This window comes from Schistocerca cancellata, chromosome 3, assembly GCF_023864275.1.
Source record: "Schistocerca cancellata isolate TAMUIC-IGC-003103 chromosome 3, iqSchCanc2.1, whole genome shotgun sequence".
In the NCBI taxonomy this organism is placed as follows: domain Eukaryota; kingdom Metazoa; phylum Arthropoda; class Insecta; order Orthoptera; family Acrididae; genus Schistocerca; species Schistocerca cancellata.
Window position 1 is genome coordinate 151964661 of NC_064628.1, and position 17684 is coordinate 151982344.

General features: G+C 44.0%; 1 protein-coding gene across 1 annotated transcript in view; it reads left to right on the forward strand.

Moving 5' to 3' along the window:
• LOC126174772 (dual oxidase maturation factor 2-like) overlaps nucleotides 1–17684 on the forward strand; it is a 714319-nt gene that overhangs the window by 440351 nt on the left and 256284 nt on the right. The window contains exon 5 of the mRNA XM_049921113.1: nucleotides 14488–14704. Within this exon, the coding sequence (XP_049777070.1) occupies nucleotides 14488–14704 (217 nt within the window). The remainder of the gene's footprint in view (nucleotides 1–14487; nucleotides 14705–17684) is intronic.

Consider the following 17684-nt stretch of genomic DNA (forward strand, 5'->3'; position numbering starts at 1 on the left):
AATGTGCAAAAGTATAATATTGACCAAAGAATAAAACTGTGGGTGTCTAACAATCTAAGTGAATACGAAAAGAAATGACTTTATAAAATAATATAAAATAAAATTATTAAAACTTGTTACAAAATGGGGAGATCGAAAATTTTAATTTAACTTAGCATGTCGGTGATACGAATAATTTTATTTCTCACTGTGGAAATACATATATTTATCTGTTAGTGTGAGAATTACGAATGGAATCACTAATTTGGTCTTGGTTAGTCGTAAGCAGAATGACAGCAAAATTGTCTACATACCTTTAATAATTTTATCTGGTTGATTTTAACTTGATTGAAAATTTCAATACCTCCTAGAATGTCCATTTTCTATTTTTGTTTCGTTTTTTTCTGATAGAGGACTTAGAATTTGTTAGATAAATTTCGGTATGTATATTTGTCGAGTACGAAATTCATGGCAAACGCAATTGGAATATTTTCGTTTGATTTCGTGTGTTCTTTAAATCTAATCCGAAAATTCCTACCTGTTTGGCCAGTGTACGAGGGCATTCTGAAAAGTAATACGATCGACTTTTTTATGAGAACATTCGTAAAGCTTTTTAAATTAAATCTTTTACTAACATTCTACGTCTTTATTCTTCATGTTTACATGTTTTCAGCCCTCTGTCGATAGAGGACTTTGAACAGTAGCTTGTAACATGGCGATGTGTAACATAACTATGTAGGTGTGTGATGAGGAACAGCGTGGTGTAATCGAGTTTCGTAATCGTAGAGTTCGTCCACACGTGGAGCACTATTACCTTCAGCATGACAATGCCAAACCACGTAAGTGCACCGCGAAGTTTGCAATACTCTAGAGGCCTTGGATTCACCGTCAACGGTCGTCCTTCGTACAATCCCAACTTGTCCCTAACAGATTTTCATCTGTTTCTAAAACTTAAAGAACACCTTCAAGGACTACAGTTTAATAGTGATAAAGCAATGCTGAAGGATGTGAGGTTGTGGTTCCATCAAGGAAGTCAAACGGTGACGGTATCAACAAACTGGTCTTTCGTTGGAGAAATGTATTCGTCACTAGGGTGAGTTCATTGAGAAATAATTACGTAGATGTGAAGGTTAAAGATGTAGTATGTTAATGATGTGTTTTATTTAAAAATCTTTAAGAGTTTGCACATAAAATGTTCGAAGACATTACTTTTCAGCACGCCCTCGTATATTACGATGCATTCCTCACATCTAATTTTGTATATTCTGGATTTATTTTATTATGAAGATCATCCTGATAAACTTACCAATGAACATACTGAAACGGAAAAGAGAAGATATCTCGACAATTCTACGGGAATTCTGGTTACGGCTAATCAATTCCAATATAGGGGGTCCACTTGTAATTCCCACACTGACGGATAAATAAATTTTCAAACTCCACATTTTGTAATGTCTTTTAGTTATTTTATTTCATATTATTTTGTTACTTCTTTTCTTTACGCTGACTCTTAGATTGTTAGACACCCACAGTTTTATTCTTTGGCCAAAATTATATCTTTGCACGCTTCCTGCCTTATGTGTGTAAACCAGACTTCAAATCCGTCAATATATCAAGAACCGATACGTTATGTAGATCATTACGAATGGACACGCAGATTGTGTAGACGCTGCCAATTTAAAGGTAACTACTTTTACTCTAATTTGGCTTCGTAATATTGTGTTCTCATTCCGTATCGTTAAGATAGTGTACTTTTTCGTACGTACTGTCACTACACAATGTTTTCATAAGCCTAAACAGGTTGTAGAAAGACAGAAAGATTAAATATATAATATCCTGGGGAGAAAAAATGTCGCACTCATGTAATAGATTAATTCCCAGCACTGCTATTCTTGTAAAATCAGTCTAAATAAGGATCGCCAGACTCGATTTGCCGGCCGAAGTGGCCGCGCGGTTCTGGCGCTGCAGTCTGGAACCGCGAGACCGCTACGGTCGCAGGTTCGAATCCTGCCTCGGGCATGGATGTGTGTGATGTCCTTAGGTTAGTTAGGTTTAACTAGTTCTAAGTTCTAGGGGACTAATGACCTCAGCAGTTGAGTCCCATAGTGCTCAGAGCCATTTGAACCCAGACTCGATTTGGACCGCTTGAAAATGGAAATTTGTGGTAAGGACTGTGGGACCAAACTGCGGTTCCCAGGCTTACGCAGTACTTAACCTAACTTAAACTAACTTACGCTAGGACAACACACACACCCATGTCCGAGGGAGGACTGGAACCTCTGACGGTGGGAGCCGCGCGAACCGTGACAAGACGCCTCAGACCGCAAGGCTGCACCACGAGACGGTCCGTTAGACAAGGTTAAACTTTCCACTACTTCAGCATCAGCAACTGAAGCGTCGTATCAACTTAACTACTTTCAGAAAGATTCGGAGATCAGACCATTAAACTGGAAAATGTCACCGCTAACAGTTCGTACACCACCTCCAATTGACTCGTAACAACTTTCGCCGATATTTTCCACAAAGATAGAACAGCATAACATTTTAAAGCCAGAAAGGGAAACACCACACTAAGATGTCCACGGAACGAATGGAATTTATTGACATCTATTAAACTTCGGTAAGCCAGCTTCGTTCATTAAACACCACTTCCAGGTAGATACCGGACTGGCGATCTCATACAAAATCCTCTTGCGGTCGGGCACTTGCATGCTCGCTAAAAGACAACAGTCAAGCGTTGTTGTTGTTGTTGTTCTTGTTGTTGTCGTCTTTGGTCCAACGACTGGTTTGATACGGCTCACAACACTAGTCTGTTTAGTGTGTACGTCTTCATGTCCACATAACTACTGGAACTCACATCCATTTGCAGTTGCTCACTGCACTCAAGCTTTGTTCTTCTCTACAATTCGTTTCACTTCCTTTCATCACCAAACTGACGATACCTTGATGCCTCGGGATATGTCCTACAAACCTAACGCTTCCTTGGGTAAATTTGTATCACAAATTTCGTTTTCCCTCAGTTCGCTTTAATAACTCTCCAGTACTCATTGACTATACCGAAATAATAGTCAGTATTTTTTTAAAGAAACACATTTCAAAAGCTTCGATCCTCTTGCTGTCTGAACTGTTTATCGTTCACTGTTCTCTTCCGTACAACCTCAGAAAACAATTACTAACAGTTACATTTACAATCAGTGTTAGCAAATTTCTCTTTTCCAAAAACGCTTTTTGTTGCCACTTTGCATTTTTATTAATTCATCTTCGATCATCGTTTGTTATTTTTCTGCCCAAACAGCAAAACTCATAGACTACTTTTAGTGTCTCATTTGCTTCCCTTATTCTGTCTGCATTCACCTACATTCCATTACGCTTGAGTGGTTTCTCTCAGTGTTCATCATATGACCTCTTTTCAAAACACTGTCTCCAAAAAAAAACGGAAAAATACTAAATGGAATTCCGCACCCACACACCACAAGGCACTTTCAGTTTCGGTTAAGCACGACAGATGACCATCCGCCGATTCAAAAATTTACTACCAGTAATCGCAAACGAGTACTGTAGTGTGTAAAATGGTTGTATGGAAAAAGAAACAGGAACGACGAATAGAGAATAAGTACACTTATACATGGTGATCAGAAACTGTCTGTAAAACTTGTAAGGGTGTTGCAGGATGCGTTGTGCTGGGAAATAATTGTTAAGGAAAAAATTCGGTACGTTGCGCCGTTCCCGATTTAATTAGCATTTAAGGTAGACAATCAGGTCGTTGTGCGCGCAAATTCAGGCGGCCCACCATGGACTGTGTTACTAAACGTGGTTTTCGTTGAATTTGCGTGCGCAACGGCTTGATACGCTAACGTAAATGCTAATTGACTCGGAAACGGCGAAACGTACGGAATTCTTTTCTTATCAATTATTTCCCAGCACAACCTACCCTGCAACACCCTCCGAAGTTTGTCAGACTGGTTCCTGACCCCCTGTATCTTTCGTGAATATGCTCCCCCCCTAACACGCACACACACGCACACACACACACACACACACACACACACACACAAATCAGCACGTAGCTTTCGTTACGTGTAAACTGCTGTACATCTGACTGAAGCGTGCGCGCACTGCGAGATCGGCAGACAATAGCAAGGACCTATAGACGCAGTAAGTTCGTAAAGATCGGTTGTGACCTTTGGTCATAAAGCAGGAAATTATGTTCTCCACTGCAAATATCCTGCGCAGAGACTTTCTCGCTTTCAAATCGCAGCAGAAGAAAGTAAGGAGGTAAAGACAAATGACATGCGATCAAAGGTCAATTACAGTCAACAAAGAGAATAAATTTATTTGGATCATGTACGGAACACAGTGCTGTCAGGTATTTCGCCAAGGGAGTTCGGTTGTCTTATCTCTGACGTGTGAAATAGCTCTTGTGGATGTTCAACAAGCGCGGTTCTGCACTTGTCGTATGGGCGTATTTGCAAGCGGCTTCTCGTGCTCGTGAAAGCAATTACTTTGTTGATTAATGCCCCCTAGCGTTAAAGAAACCAGCCGCGAACTTCTGTCGCTGATATATGTTCCGAGGACCGACGTATAATCCTCCCAAAATCGTTGTCGCAGTTGTCTCATTTGTTACCGGGTGGGAGCAGCCTATACACACAGCTTCTTTCAGGCTGAGGTTCTGACAGGACATTTGCAAATAGAAGTAATTCCCCGTACGCCGCATCCCACACATTTGGCGTGCCGTGCCGCACCGCCTCTCAATTACTATTTTTGCTGCGCGGCAGAACAACATTACGAGTGCAAATTTACATACGCCTGCAAACCTGTTATTAATTAAGCCGGTAGGCAAGCGCGCAGCTTCAGGTAGTTTCGTAATTTGCAATTACTTTCGGCACATTCCATTATAATGATGCTTCATAAACGAGTAGGGAAAAGCGCAGTGTCGATTTCCACGGCTGTGCACACACGCGCGACGAACATGCTCGCGAGCGGCGTATGAACTTCCGGGGAGAGCTTTGCCTGCGTATTCAGTGATCTACGTTGCTTGCAAGTGCGTACATACACTCCTGGAAATGGAAAAAAGAACACATTGACACCGGTGTGTCAGACCCACCATACTTGCTCCGGGCACTGCGAGAGGGCTGTACAAGCAATGATCACACGCACGGCACAGCGGACACACCAGGAACCGCGGTGTTGGCCGTCGAATGGCGCTAGCTGCGCAGCATTTGTGCACCGCCGCCGTCAGTGTCAGCCAGTTTGCCGTGGCATACGGAGCTCCATCGCAGTCTTTAACACTGGTAGCATGCCGTGACAGCGTGGACGTGAACCGTATGTGCAGTTGACGGACTTTGAGCGAGGGCGTGGGGCATGCGGGAGGCCGGGTGGACGTACCGCCGAATTGCTCAACACGTGGGGCGTGAGGTCTCCACAGTACATCGATGTTGTCGCCAGTGGTCGGCGGAAGGTGCACGTGCCCGTCGACCTGGGACCGGACCGCAGCGACGCACGGATGCACGCCAAGACCGTAGGATCCTACGCAGTGCCGTAGGGGACCGCACCGCCACTTCCCAGCAAATTAGGGACACTGTTGCTCCTGGGGTATCGGCGAGGACCATTCGCAACCGTCTCCATGAAGCTGGGCTACGGTCCCGCACACCGTTAGGCCGTCTTCCGCTCACGCCCCAACATCGTGCAGCCCGCCTCCAGTGGTGTCGCGACAGGCGTGAATGGAGGGACGAATGGAGACGTGTCGTCTTCAGCGATGAGAGTCGCTTCTGCCTTGGTGCCAATGATGGTCGTATGCGTGTTTGGCGCCGTGCAGGTGAGCACCACAATCAAGACTGCATACGACCGAGGCACACAGGGCCAACACCCGGCATCATGGTGTGGGGAGCGATCTCCTACACTGGCCGTACACCACTGGTGATCGTCGAGGGGACACTGAATAGTGCACGGTACATCCAAACCGTCATCGAACCCATCGTTCTACCATTCCTAGACCGGCAAGGGAACTTGCTGTTCCAACAGGACAATGCACGTCCGCATGTATCCCGTGCCACCCAACGTGCTCTAGAAGGTGTAAGTCAACTACCCTGGCCAGCAAGATCTCCGGATCTGTCCCCCATTGAGCATGTTTGGGACTGGATGAAGCGTCGTCTCACGCGGTCTGCACGTCCAGCACGAACGCTGGTCCAGCTGAGGCGCCAGGTGGAAATGGCATGGCAAGCCGTTCCACAGGACTACATCCAGCATCTCTACGATCGTCTCCATGGGAGAATAGCAGCCTGCATTGCTGCGAAAGGTGGATATACACTGTACTAGTGCCGACATTGTGCATGCTCTGTTGCCTGTGTCTATGTGCCTGTGGTTCTGTCAGTGCGATCATGTGATGTATCTGACCCCAGGAATGTGTCAATAAAGTTTCCCCTTCCTGGGACAATGAATTCACGGTGTTCTTATTTCAATTTCCAGGAGTGTACTTACGGGTATGCCACAGTGCTGCCCCTCGAACCTGGACGCCCCTCTGCACTCTGTGTCACAGAGAAAGATCGCACTGTAGTTTCTACTCTAAATCGTAGCACGAACTACAAAATGAAAAATCAAGACACAAAGGAATTAAAGACATTAATTGCCAGAGGGCATTAATTTATAGCAATGGAACAAGTTGAAAATTTACGCCAGACCGGAATTCGAACCCGAGTGTCCTGCTTACAAGTCAGGTGCACTAACCATTGCGCCACCCAGACACAGTGATTACCACCCCTGCACGTACTATCCTAACACGCCTCCCGTCAGACCCAAATTCTCAACTGATACCACACAGCACTGACATAGTGCTCCTGTTTATTAGCCTCGTTCCCGTAAGAATTCGAGCTTGGTGTCCACCCGCACTGAAGGGATCATTAGCCATCATCGCCTTACTTAATTATAAATGTAGTGTCTGTTCTTTCTGACATGAAAAAAAAGGAGCAGACACTATTTTGATCCTGCAGCCACTATGGATTGAGACAGAAAGGAATATATACAGATAGGTTCAAAGGAATTAGACATTAGCTACAAGTGGGCAGTGTCTTTACATCAGTAGTGCGTGCAAAAGCTGCGAATTTGGGTCTGATGAGGCGCGTGCTAGGGTAGGCCTTGCAGTTGTGGTGACCACTGTGACCACGTGGCGTAGTGGCTAGCGCATAGTAAGCAGGAGAACAGGGTTCTAATCCAGGTCCGGCATAAATTTTCAATTTGCTCCATTGATTGAAAGAAATTGTCTTTAATTCCTACAATATAAAATAACAGATATCGAAGTATGTGACCAGCGGATAGCAAAGCACTTGAGCTCGATCAATAAAGGAAAGGCTACTGGACCTAACGCAATACCAGCTCGATTCTACATAGAGTATGCGAAAGAATTTTCCGGTCTTCTATTAGCAGTGTACCTTAGGTCTATCGAGGAGCGAAAAGGAAAAAGGTACAAGTCATTACCTTTTCCAAAAAGGGTCGTCGAACAAACAAGCAAAACTATAGGCCTATATCTCTGACGTCAGTCTGCTGTAGAATTTTCGAACATGTTTTATACTGGCGTCTTACGACTTTTCTGAAGACTGAAAATCTTCTCTGTAGGAATCTACATGGGTTCAGAACACAATGGTCGTGTGAAACCCAACTCGCTCTGTCCGTCCGCAAGACCCACAAAAAAGCAGATACGGTCACTATGGTCAATGTCGTTTTCCTTGACTTCCGGAAGACGTTCGATACAATTCCACACTGCCCCTAGTGAACAAATTACCAGTACACGGAAAATCAGTCCAACTATGTGACTGGACTGAATACTTCCTAGAAAACAGAACACAATATGTCATTCTCAACAGAGAGAGGCCTTCAGCTGTAAAAGTAACTTGGAATGTGTGACAAGGTAATGTTATGGAACCATTACTTTTCATAATTCGCTGCGGAAAGGGTATAAGGGCAGATATTTTTATATGTGGTACCTTAATATGTGCACACATAAGTGTGTCTTTTTTTCTGTGCGTCAGTCTTCCCACCGATATCTCACAAACTTTACGATATGCTGTTGTCTGCACGGTCGTACTGCACCACTAAGTGGAGTAAGCCTGTCGGTATAGACTAACTGTTTTACGTCCACGCACACACACTTCAACAACTGCGCAAGGGAAAATAAGCTTTCTCTTGCCACATGTACTTGGAGGTACTAACCAACGTAAAATCATACGACTTCTAAAGGCTATAATAGTTGTGGGCCGGGGGGGGGGGGCGTCCATTTTGATGCAAATCTTGCTGTCGCTGAAGGAAAGACTAATAATGGTGTTCTGGTAGGACGGATGCGTGGGTTCTAGGGCAGCACACATACAATAAAAGTACTACAGAATAGTGAATAGTAAAATACATTAAAAGAACGACTCCAGACCAACAGTACTCAGTTAAATCTCTAGACAAGCGGTCTCCGTCCCTATACGATAATTCTGTTCTCTGTTCGTTTCTTCTGAAGAGTAACCACTGGCTATCTCTCGGTCGTTCTTTCTGTCTCACTCGATGACTTGAAGACACGATGAATATTCTGCAGGAACTCCCTAGCAAGACTCGGATCGACTTACAACTTGCAACTGACAGTTTCTGCTCCTGCACGGCTACTTTTAGCGCGCGTCTCTCTTCCTGGTAGCCCTGCCGCTCCAGGGGTGTGTTTCTCGCGGGCAACGTGATTGGTTTACGCACAGCGATGTTCCTGCTGTGGACAAACCTCCATGGCACTTCTGGTACTAACTGTCAAAATGTCTTTTGAGTGATATCTCAGTACACCACAACAATTACTAATGACTTAATTACTGATGTAATATTGTTCAGTACACCGTCCTTAATCACTAATAGAAATATCTGCACTTATACTAGTATATATAAATTACTTAGTTGATGACGTCCAAAGTTCCATGATGCTTTTCACGGAGGATGCTGTTGTATGTAGAGAATTCGCAACGCTAGAAAATTGTAGCGAAACTCAGCAAGACCTGCACAAGACTGATACTTGGTGCAGGGATTGGCAATTGACATTCAACATAAACAGTGTTGTGTTCTGTGAAAACATAGGCAGAAAGCCATGTATTGTACGATCACACGATTTGTGAACAAGCACTGGAAGGAGTTATTTAGATAAAATTTAAAGTGGAACGAACACATAAAACTAATGACGAATAAGGCAGATGCCAGAAGCCATTCATTGGAAGAATCTTCAAGAAATGTAGTGCATCGACAAAGGAAGCAGCTTACAAACATACGTTCGACCAGTACTTGAAAATTGCTCGTCAGTCTGAGATCCGTACCGGATAGGATTGATGGAGTAAATAGAGAAGATCCAAAGAAGAGCAGCATTCGTAACAGCAAGCGCGAAAACATCATGGAGATCCTCAGCCAATTCCAGTGGAAGACGCTGCAAGAGAGGCGTTCTGTATCACAGGACGGTTCACTGTTAAAGTATTAAGCGCGTGCGTTCCCAGAAATTTCAGCCAAATACGACAAAATTCTTTCATCAAAGGTATTACAGTACAAATATTCTGATTCTTGCAAAGTAACTTATCCCTCTTCAGTGACAATTCGTCTCAATCACTGAACAAACACTTTTTCGACTTTCGCTGTAAGTCGTAAATATTCCATACACCGCCTCTTGAGACACCGATCACTTGCTACCTTGGTTACGGAAGCATCCACCATACATACTAACAATTTGCCCATCTTAGAATTCACTTCAGCCGGCCGGGGTGGCCGAGTGCTTCTAGGCGCTACAGTCAGGAACCGCGCGACCGCTACGGTCGCAGGTTCGAATCCTGCCTCGGGCATGGATGTGTGTGATGTCCTTAGGTTAGTTAGTTTTAAGTAGTTCTAAGTTCTAGGGGACTGATGACCTCAGATGTTAAGTCCCATAGTGCTCAGAGCCATTTGAACCATTTTTGAAGCGCCTAGAACCGCTCGGCCACTCCGGCCGGCACACTTGTTGATGGCCCAGCATTGAAATTTGCAGCATTTGCAGCACTTTGCGGAAGAGCTGCACTTCTGTCACGTTGAACGATTTTCTTCAGTCGTCGTTGGTTCCGTTCTGCAGGATCTATTTCCAGCCGCAGCGATTTCGGAGATTTGATGTTTTACCGGATTCCTGATGTTCACAGTACATTCGTGAAATGTTAGTGCGGGAAAATCCCCACTTCATCGCTACCTCGGAGATGCCGTGTCCCACCGCTCGTGCGATAACTATAACACCACGTACAAACTCACTTGAATCTTGATAAGCTTGCATTGTAGCAGCAGTAACCGATCTAACAACTAAGCCGTCTTATTTAAGCGTTGCCGACCGCAGCGCCGTTTTCTGCCTGTTTACGTATCTCTGTATTTGAATACACACGGCAATATCAGTTTCTTTGGCGCTTCAGTATATATATATAGGGTTATTACAAATGATTGAAGCGATTTCACAGCTCTACAATAACTTTATTATTTGAGATATTTTCACAATGCTTTGCAAACACATACAAAAACTCAAAAAGTTTTTTTGGGCCTTCACAAACGTTCGATATGTGCCCCTTTAGTGATTCGGCAGACATCAAGCCGATAATCAAGTTCCTCCCACACTCGGCGCAGCATGTCCCCATCAATGAGTTCGAAAGCATCGTTGATGCGAGCTCGCAGTTCTGGCACGTTTCTTGGTAGAGGAGGTTTAAACACTGAATCTTTCACATAACCCCACAGAAAGAAATCGCATGGGGTTAAGTCGGGAGAGCGTGGAGGCCACGACCGATCCATCGGTTTTCCAATCTCCTGTTTAAGAAATGCGGAACATCATGATGGAAGTGCGGTGGAGCACCACCCTGTTGAAAGATGAAGTCGGCGCTGTCGGTCTCCAGTTGTGGCATGAGCCAATTTTCCAGCATGTCCAGATACACGTGTTCAACCGTTTCTTCGCTCACTGCAGGCCGACCCGTTGATTTCCCCTTACAGAGGCATCCAGAAGCTTTAAACTGCGCATACAATCGCCGAATGGAGTTAGCAGTTGGTGGATCTTTGTTGAACGTCCTGAAGTGTCGTTGCACTGTTATGACTGACTGATGTGAGTGCATTTCAAGCACGACATACGCTTTCTCGGCTCCTGTCGTCATTTTGTCTCACTGCGCTCTCGAACGCTCTGGCGGCAGAAACCTGAAGTGCGGCTTCAGCCGAACAAAACTTTATGAGTTTTTCTACGTAACTGTAGTGTGTCGTGACCATATGTCAATGAATGGAGCTACAGTGAATTTATGAAATCGCTTCAATCATTTGTAATAGCCCTATATATATATATATATATATATATATATATATATATATATATATATATATATATATATATGGCAATGCCTTCCGAGTTTCTTATTCTGTTCTCAGTATCGCTTGAGGTATTACATATCGTGCATATACTCCGTCGACTTCCCCACTTCGTTGACCAAGTTGCAATCTTCTGCCACTAGAAGGCTCCAAATTGTAGCGTGTAATACGGCGGTGTGTAACGTAAGTTCGTCGGTGCATGCTACAATCGGCTTTCGAATTCAAAATATTCGTCTACAAATGTAGCATCCTCTCCTTCAGCATGATAGTACCAGCCCACACATGAGCGCTGGGGCACGTATAAAAATCCGACGCCTTCGGTTCACTGCCATATATCATCCTCCATACAATTACGACTTGGCCTTATCCGATTCTCATCTGTTTCCCAAACTTAAAGAATGCATTCGAGGATTTCGTTTTGATGGCCATGAGCGGTGCAAGCAGAGGTAAGGTAGTGACTCAGTCAACAAAGTCAAACATTCTACAGTGACGTGATCAGCAAACTGGTGTCTCGTTGGGAGATACGTGTTCGTCACCACGGGAACTATTTTGAGAAACAAATATGGAGATTAAATGAAACGTTTGTTTCATTTAAAAATCTTTGAGAGTTTTCACATAAAAATTCGTAGCCATTACTTTTCAGCACGTCGTCGTATATATATATATATATATATATATATATATATATATATATATATATATATATATATATATACTGTGATTATGTGTTACGTATGTCTCAGCAGTCAAGCAGTCAAGAATAACAATAATAAGAATAATAACGTAAAGTAATTATAACAACGAAAACGAAAACGAAAAAAAATTATACAAAAGAGCTTGAATGCAAACACAGTTTGTGCTGCAATCCCCATCGGTACATGTAAACTTAATTTAAATGTCATGTAAGCTATAAACAGTCGAATAAATGTAAAAAAAGAGTATGCCAAATTTTATCGGATCGTGTTGTATATCGAGGCTGCGTAACGGAAACCTGATCTGGTATCCTTAGCGAAGAGGACGAGCCTACAAGCGCGGTCAGGAACGGCCCGCCAGAAACGTATTCTTTCCCTAAAAAAGCAAATATAGCATTCAGTCCACGACTGAAAATAGCGACCCGCACCGTTATTCTACAGACGTGTGTTATTTTGTTCATGAAGCGTTTGCACAGCTCCGACTGTCTGAAACCATCAGCTTACACTGCCTAACAAAAAAAGTGAAGCATTTGGAAGGGGTGGAGGAAACTAAATGAAACTTCAGGGGTTAAGAGGATATGTGATGTTATTCCAGTGATTATACTCCAATTTCGTGTCTCATTTACAAAGAACTTGTTAGAGACCACTTAGCTGTATGACACTTCCTGGCAGATTAAAACTGTGTGCCCGATCGAGACTCGAACTCGGAACCTTTGCCTTTCGCGGGCAAGTGCTCTACCATCTGAGCTACCGAAGCACGACTCACGCCCGGTAATCACAGCTTTACTTCTGCCAATATCTCGTCTCCTAGCTTCCAAACTTTACAGAAGCTCTCCTGCGAACCTTGCAGAACTAGCACTCCTGAAAGAAATGATATAGCGGAGACATGGCTTAGCCACAGCCTGGGGGATGTTTCCAGAATGAGATTTTCACTCTGCAGCGGAGTGTGCGCTGATAAGAAAAGCCATGTCTCCGCTATATCCTTTCTTTCAGGAGTTCTAGTTCTGCAAGGTTCGCAGGAGAGCTTCTGTAAAGTTTGGAAGGTAGGAGACGAGATACTGGCAGAAGTAAAGCTGTGAGTACCGGGCGTGAGTCGTGCTTCGGTAGCTCAGATGGTAAGAGCACTTGCCCGCGAAAGGCAAAGGTCCCGAGTTCGAGTCTCGGTCGGGCACACAGTTTTAATCTGCCAGGAAGTTTCATATCAGCGCACACTCCGCTGCAGAGTGAAAATCTCATTCTAGCTGTATGACGTTGCACCCGCTTCTGGCTTGGATGCTTATACTGTTTAGATTGAAAAAGGTATCACAGAGCTGCTGGGTCCTCACCTGAGGCAAACTAGACCGCAAACTAGCCCCCTATAAGTCCCTTGAGGAGTTGACGTTTGAAACGGCGAAGTTGACGTTTGAGATGGCCCCACACTTATTACATCGGGAATAGCTTTGGGGATCTCGCTGGTCGCTAGAGTACCTCAACACTGTGCAGACAGTTCATACAGACACCTGCCATGTCTGGATCAGCATTGTCCTCTTGAAATATGGCACCATATTACCGTCGCGCGAGAAGGAATGCGTGAGGATGCAAGGTGTCCATGACGTACCGTGGTGCCATCAGAGTTTGCTTAACCACTACCGGTCGATCTCCTCACACCAAGACGTCCGAAACGATAGAAGAACAAGACCTCTTACCAGGTCCCTGTCATACTCGCTGACGATGGTCATCGGGAGTGGTGCGGATCCGCAATTTCCTGATGTCCTGATGAACACAACGTGACACCAGTTATCCGTGCTTCCTGATCTCGGCACCATCCAGGCGCAGTCGTTAGTGTTGTGGTGTTAACGGCATTCTGCGCGTGGAATGGTAATTTCCTAGTGCAGCTGCTGCTAGTCTCTGACCAGTGGTGTGGGATGACATCGAATTCTACGACACGCTAAGTTCCCAATACGGCAATCCTCCCTTGTGGTAAGACATAGTCGACTGAACACTTGATCTCACGTTTCCATGCAGTCTGACATTGGACTACTGTCACATCTGAATGTCTCACATATCTAGACATTGCATGACATGACCAGGTGGCAAACTGGGGACCCACAATGAGGCCCTTCCCAAACTTCGTCAGGTGCCAATGGGGCTGTCCCACAGGAGTACGTGGCATCCTTTATAGTGATTGCTCAATATCTGTTCTCGCCCCTTTCATATTCTACCAGGCCAACAACACAAAACACGAACAACACTAATGATCTCTGAGGGGTGGTCTACATATCAAAGATAATTGCAGCTCTAATCATTTACATACATACAATTGGTCTGTATATGTCTTCTGGGTGCTTCACTTTTTTCGTGAGGCAGTGTATTTAGCTTAGACGCCTTTATTTAAAGCACAATCAGCAACGCCCTTTGCAAATGATTATCGCGCTGCGCGTACGTCACCAGCGAGTGTGGCTGAGCAACTGTCTCCTCTGTATTGCAGCGACCGGCGGGGGCAACGGGACGCAAGACATCGACTTCAACGAGCGCTTCCGGTGGGGGGGCCCCGGCGAGATGGGCGACAGCTACCGCGAGGCGCTGGTGCGCGGCCTGCCCTTCCCCATCCTGACAGTGGCCGAGTACCTCAGCCTGGGCCAGGAGGGCTTCGCCTGGGGCGGCCGCTACCGAGCCGCCGGCTACTACGGGTCCGTCTTCCTCTGGTAGGTGACACTTCACTTCAAAGTCTTAGCTGCTCCATTTAGGCTGTCGTCGAGCTCCTACTCAGTACTCTGATGGCTACTTTCTACGTCTACTACTACATCCATGCTCTCTGAATCATTGTGGAATGCATAGTAGAGGATTGTGCTAAATACTGCCAGCTACCGAATATCCAGATTAATGTGGGCCTCACATTGCAGGGTTAACTAAAAGACACGTATACTCCAAAATACACCTGTTTTACTGGAAACTATTTACTATACTTACAAAATATGATTGATTGTGTTTGGTTTCTGTTATGAATGCCATTTCAAATTTTTCTTAAATCATCCATTTACTCAGTTTTACTTCCCAATGAGCTAGAGACTTGAAATTTTAAACATAGCTCATAACTGGATGTGAGTCCAGTATTAACTCACTTTCTTTCAGTCTGTTCGATAGGGTGAGAGTGAAAAATTTTGGCAATGTCTGACATACAGGTTGTCCTGCAGGATCAATGCGTAGTGGGGGTAGTATCGGATTATGTTATTTCTTGTCTATCTCTCTGTTCAGTACAAATTTTACAATGAATTCTAAGCTAATTTCCTGATTAGCCAGATACTTGAAATCTTAAATACAGCTCTGTACTGGATGACAATGCAATATTAACTCGCTTTCTTGTCTGGTGCTCTGAGCACCACTGCCATTTCCCCTTTTGCCTGTTTCAGCCACGAACAGGTCTCAGGGAGAATAGTTGCTGATGAACCACTGTGTGAACTTGAATCTCTCTAATTTTTACCTTCACGGTCTTTTCGCTAGAAATAAACGGGAGCAAGGAATATATTGATGATGAGTCAGGTGAAGAGAAATTGAAATGTTCGTGAAAGTTATTACCATGTGTCCGTGTTGTAATCTCATCAAAATCTTTGGAATCGATCGAAAAATATCACACACACTCACATAAGTCCACAAAGCAGAAGATAATTATTTAACTAAAACTGGATTCTAAACGTATTACTTTTTAAATTGGATTAAAATGTATAAAATAATTTCTCCTAGCCCCACACATATTCCTAACCCCATACAAACAGTTCTGAAAATTTGTGACTTTAAATTTGTAACGGCTATGAAAATGCTTGTAAGATTTAAAACAAAAAATGTGGGGCAGATGCAATACAAAATTTACGCATAAACACTTCACCTACTTACTATTATAGTATTTAGTAATTGATGCATGAATAGTTCACCTTCTTACTATCATCCATTCCATGTACCCCAAACTTTTCGTTTTAAATCTTGCAAGAATTTTAAAAGGTATTAATAATTCACAATTACAAAATTTCGGTACTATCTGTATGGTATTAGGAAGCTGTATGGTGCTGAGAGAAATTACTTTACACATTTTAGACTGATTTAAAATCTTGGCATTGTAAAAATTCACTTTTATATAAATAAATTTATTGTAGCTCTTGTCCTTTTTCTCGCCATAGTCGTTAATATTAACATTCATATTATTATTTCTTCTTTGAGACTTGAAATCAAAACAATTAGTGCCACCAGTTAGCTGCTAGCTGGCAGGTAGCAAGTCTGGTGTGAGGCTGCCACTTTTCTGGTTTCAGACTAATGTTCAGATTTTGTGGGAGTTGTCTGCCGTAGCCTTTGATTGTCCCCTATGACACCTGGAAAGCCTCAGGTCACCCTGAAACCGTAACAGGCTACTAGTCCTAATACTGAGTAGGAAGACGATGAAGAAGAAAAAGACAAAACAAGTTATACGACACATTTGGAAGCTCACTGCATTATTTATGCTATACTCACAGGAAACTGACAAATTATTTACAAAGTTACATATCAGACACACTGCATTTCGTGTCATTTACTTTCAGTTCTCTTCCGCAAAATAGAAATCCAGTTTTCTATGTTACTGCTTTTCATTTAGTTTTTTCCTGACGACGATTTTCTGGAGAGTTAAAACATCAGTATAGCCAAACGAATTTTGCCCAGCATACAGCGTCAAGAGTACGTCTAGAATACCAAATTTTTGAAATGACCTCTCACCTTGGACAAGGCAGTAGCCGACGGCCTTCAGTTAACGATCGAGAGCAGCGGCGTTTCAGAAGAGTTGTCAGTGCTAACAGACAAGCAACACTGCATAAAAAGAAACGCAGGAATCAATATGGGACGTGATGTTCGGCTTGTGATGATGTTTGGTTTGTGGGGCGCTCAACTGTGAGGTCATCAGCGCCTCTACAAAGTCCTAATATTTATGCAGTCCAATCTTGCCACGAATGATGATGAAGTGATGAGAACAACACAAACACTCAGTCCCCAGGCAGAGAAAATCCTCAACCCGACTGGGAATAGAAGCCAGGACCCGTGAGTCAGAGGCAGCAACGCTAGCAACTAAACCACGAGCAGCGGACTCAGTAGGATACGTAAGACGATACGTGCGTCGGGACAGTGCGGCGAAATTGGGCATTAATGGGTTATGGTAGCAGACGTCCTACGCTTTTTGCTAACAGCAGGATATCGCGTGCAGTGCCTCTTCTGGTCTCGTGACCATATCTGTTAGTCCCTAAACTACTGGAAACCCACGGCTTGGCCATATCAGGCCCGATTTCAGCTGGTAAGAGCTGATGGTACAGTTCGAGTGTCGTGCAGATCTCACGAAGCCATGGACCCAAGATGTCAAGCTGGTGTAAGCTGGTGGGTTGTGTTTAAATGGAATGGGTCCTCTGGTCCAGGTGGACCCATTAACTGGAAATGGTTGTGGTCGGCTACTTGGAGACAATTTGAAGTCATTCATGGAATTCACGTTTCCGAACAACGATGGAATTTTTATGCACAACAATACGTTATGTCACTGGGGCACTATTGTCCGCTGTTGGTTTGAAGAACATTTTGGACAAATGGAGAGAATGAACTGACCACTCAGATCGCTTGAAATAAGTCCCATCGAACATCTATTGAACGTAAACGAGAGGTCAGTTCCTGCTCAAAATT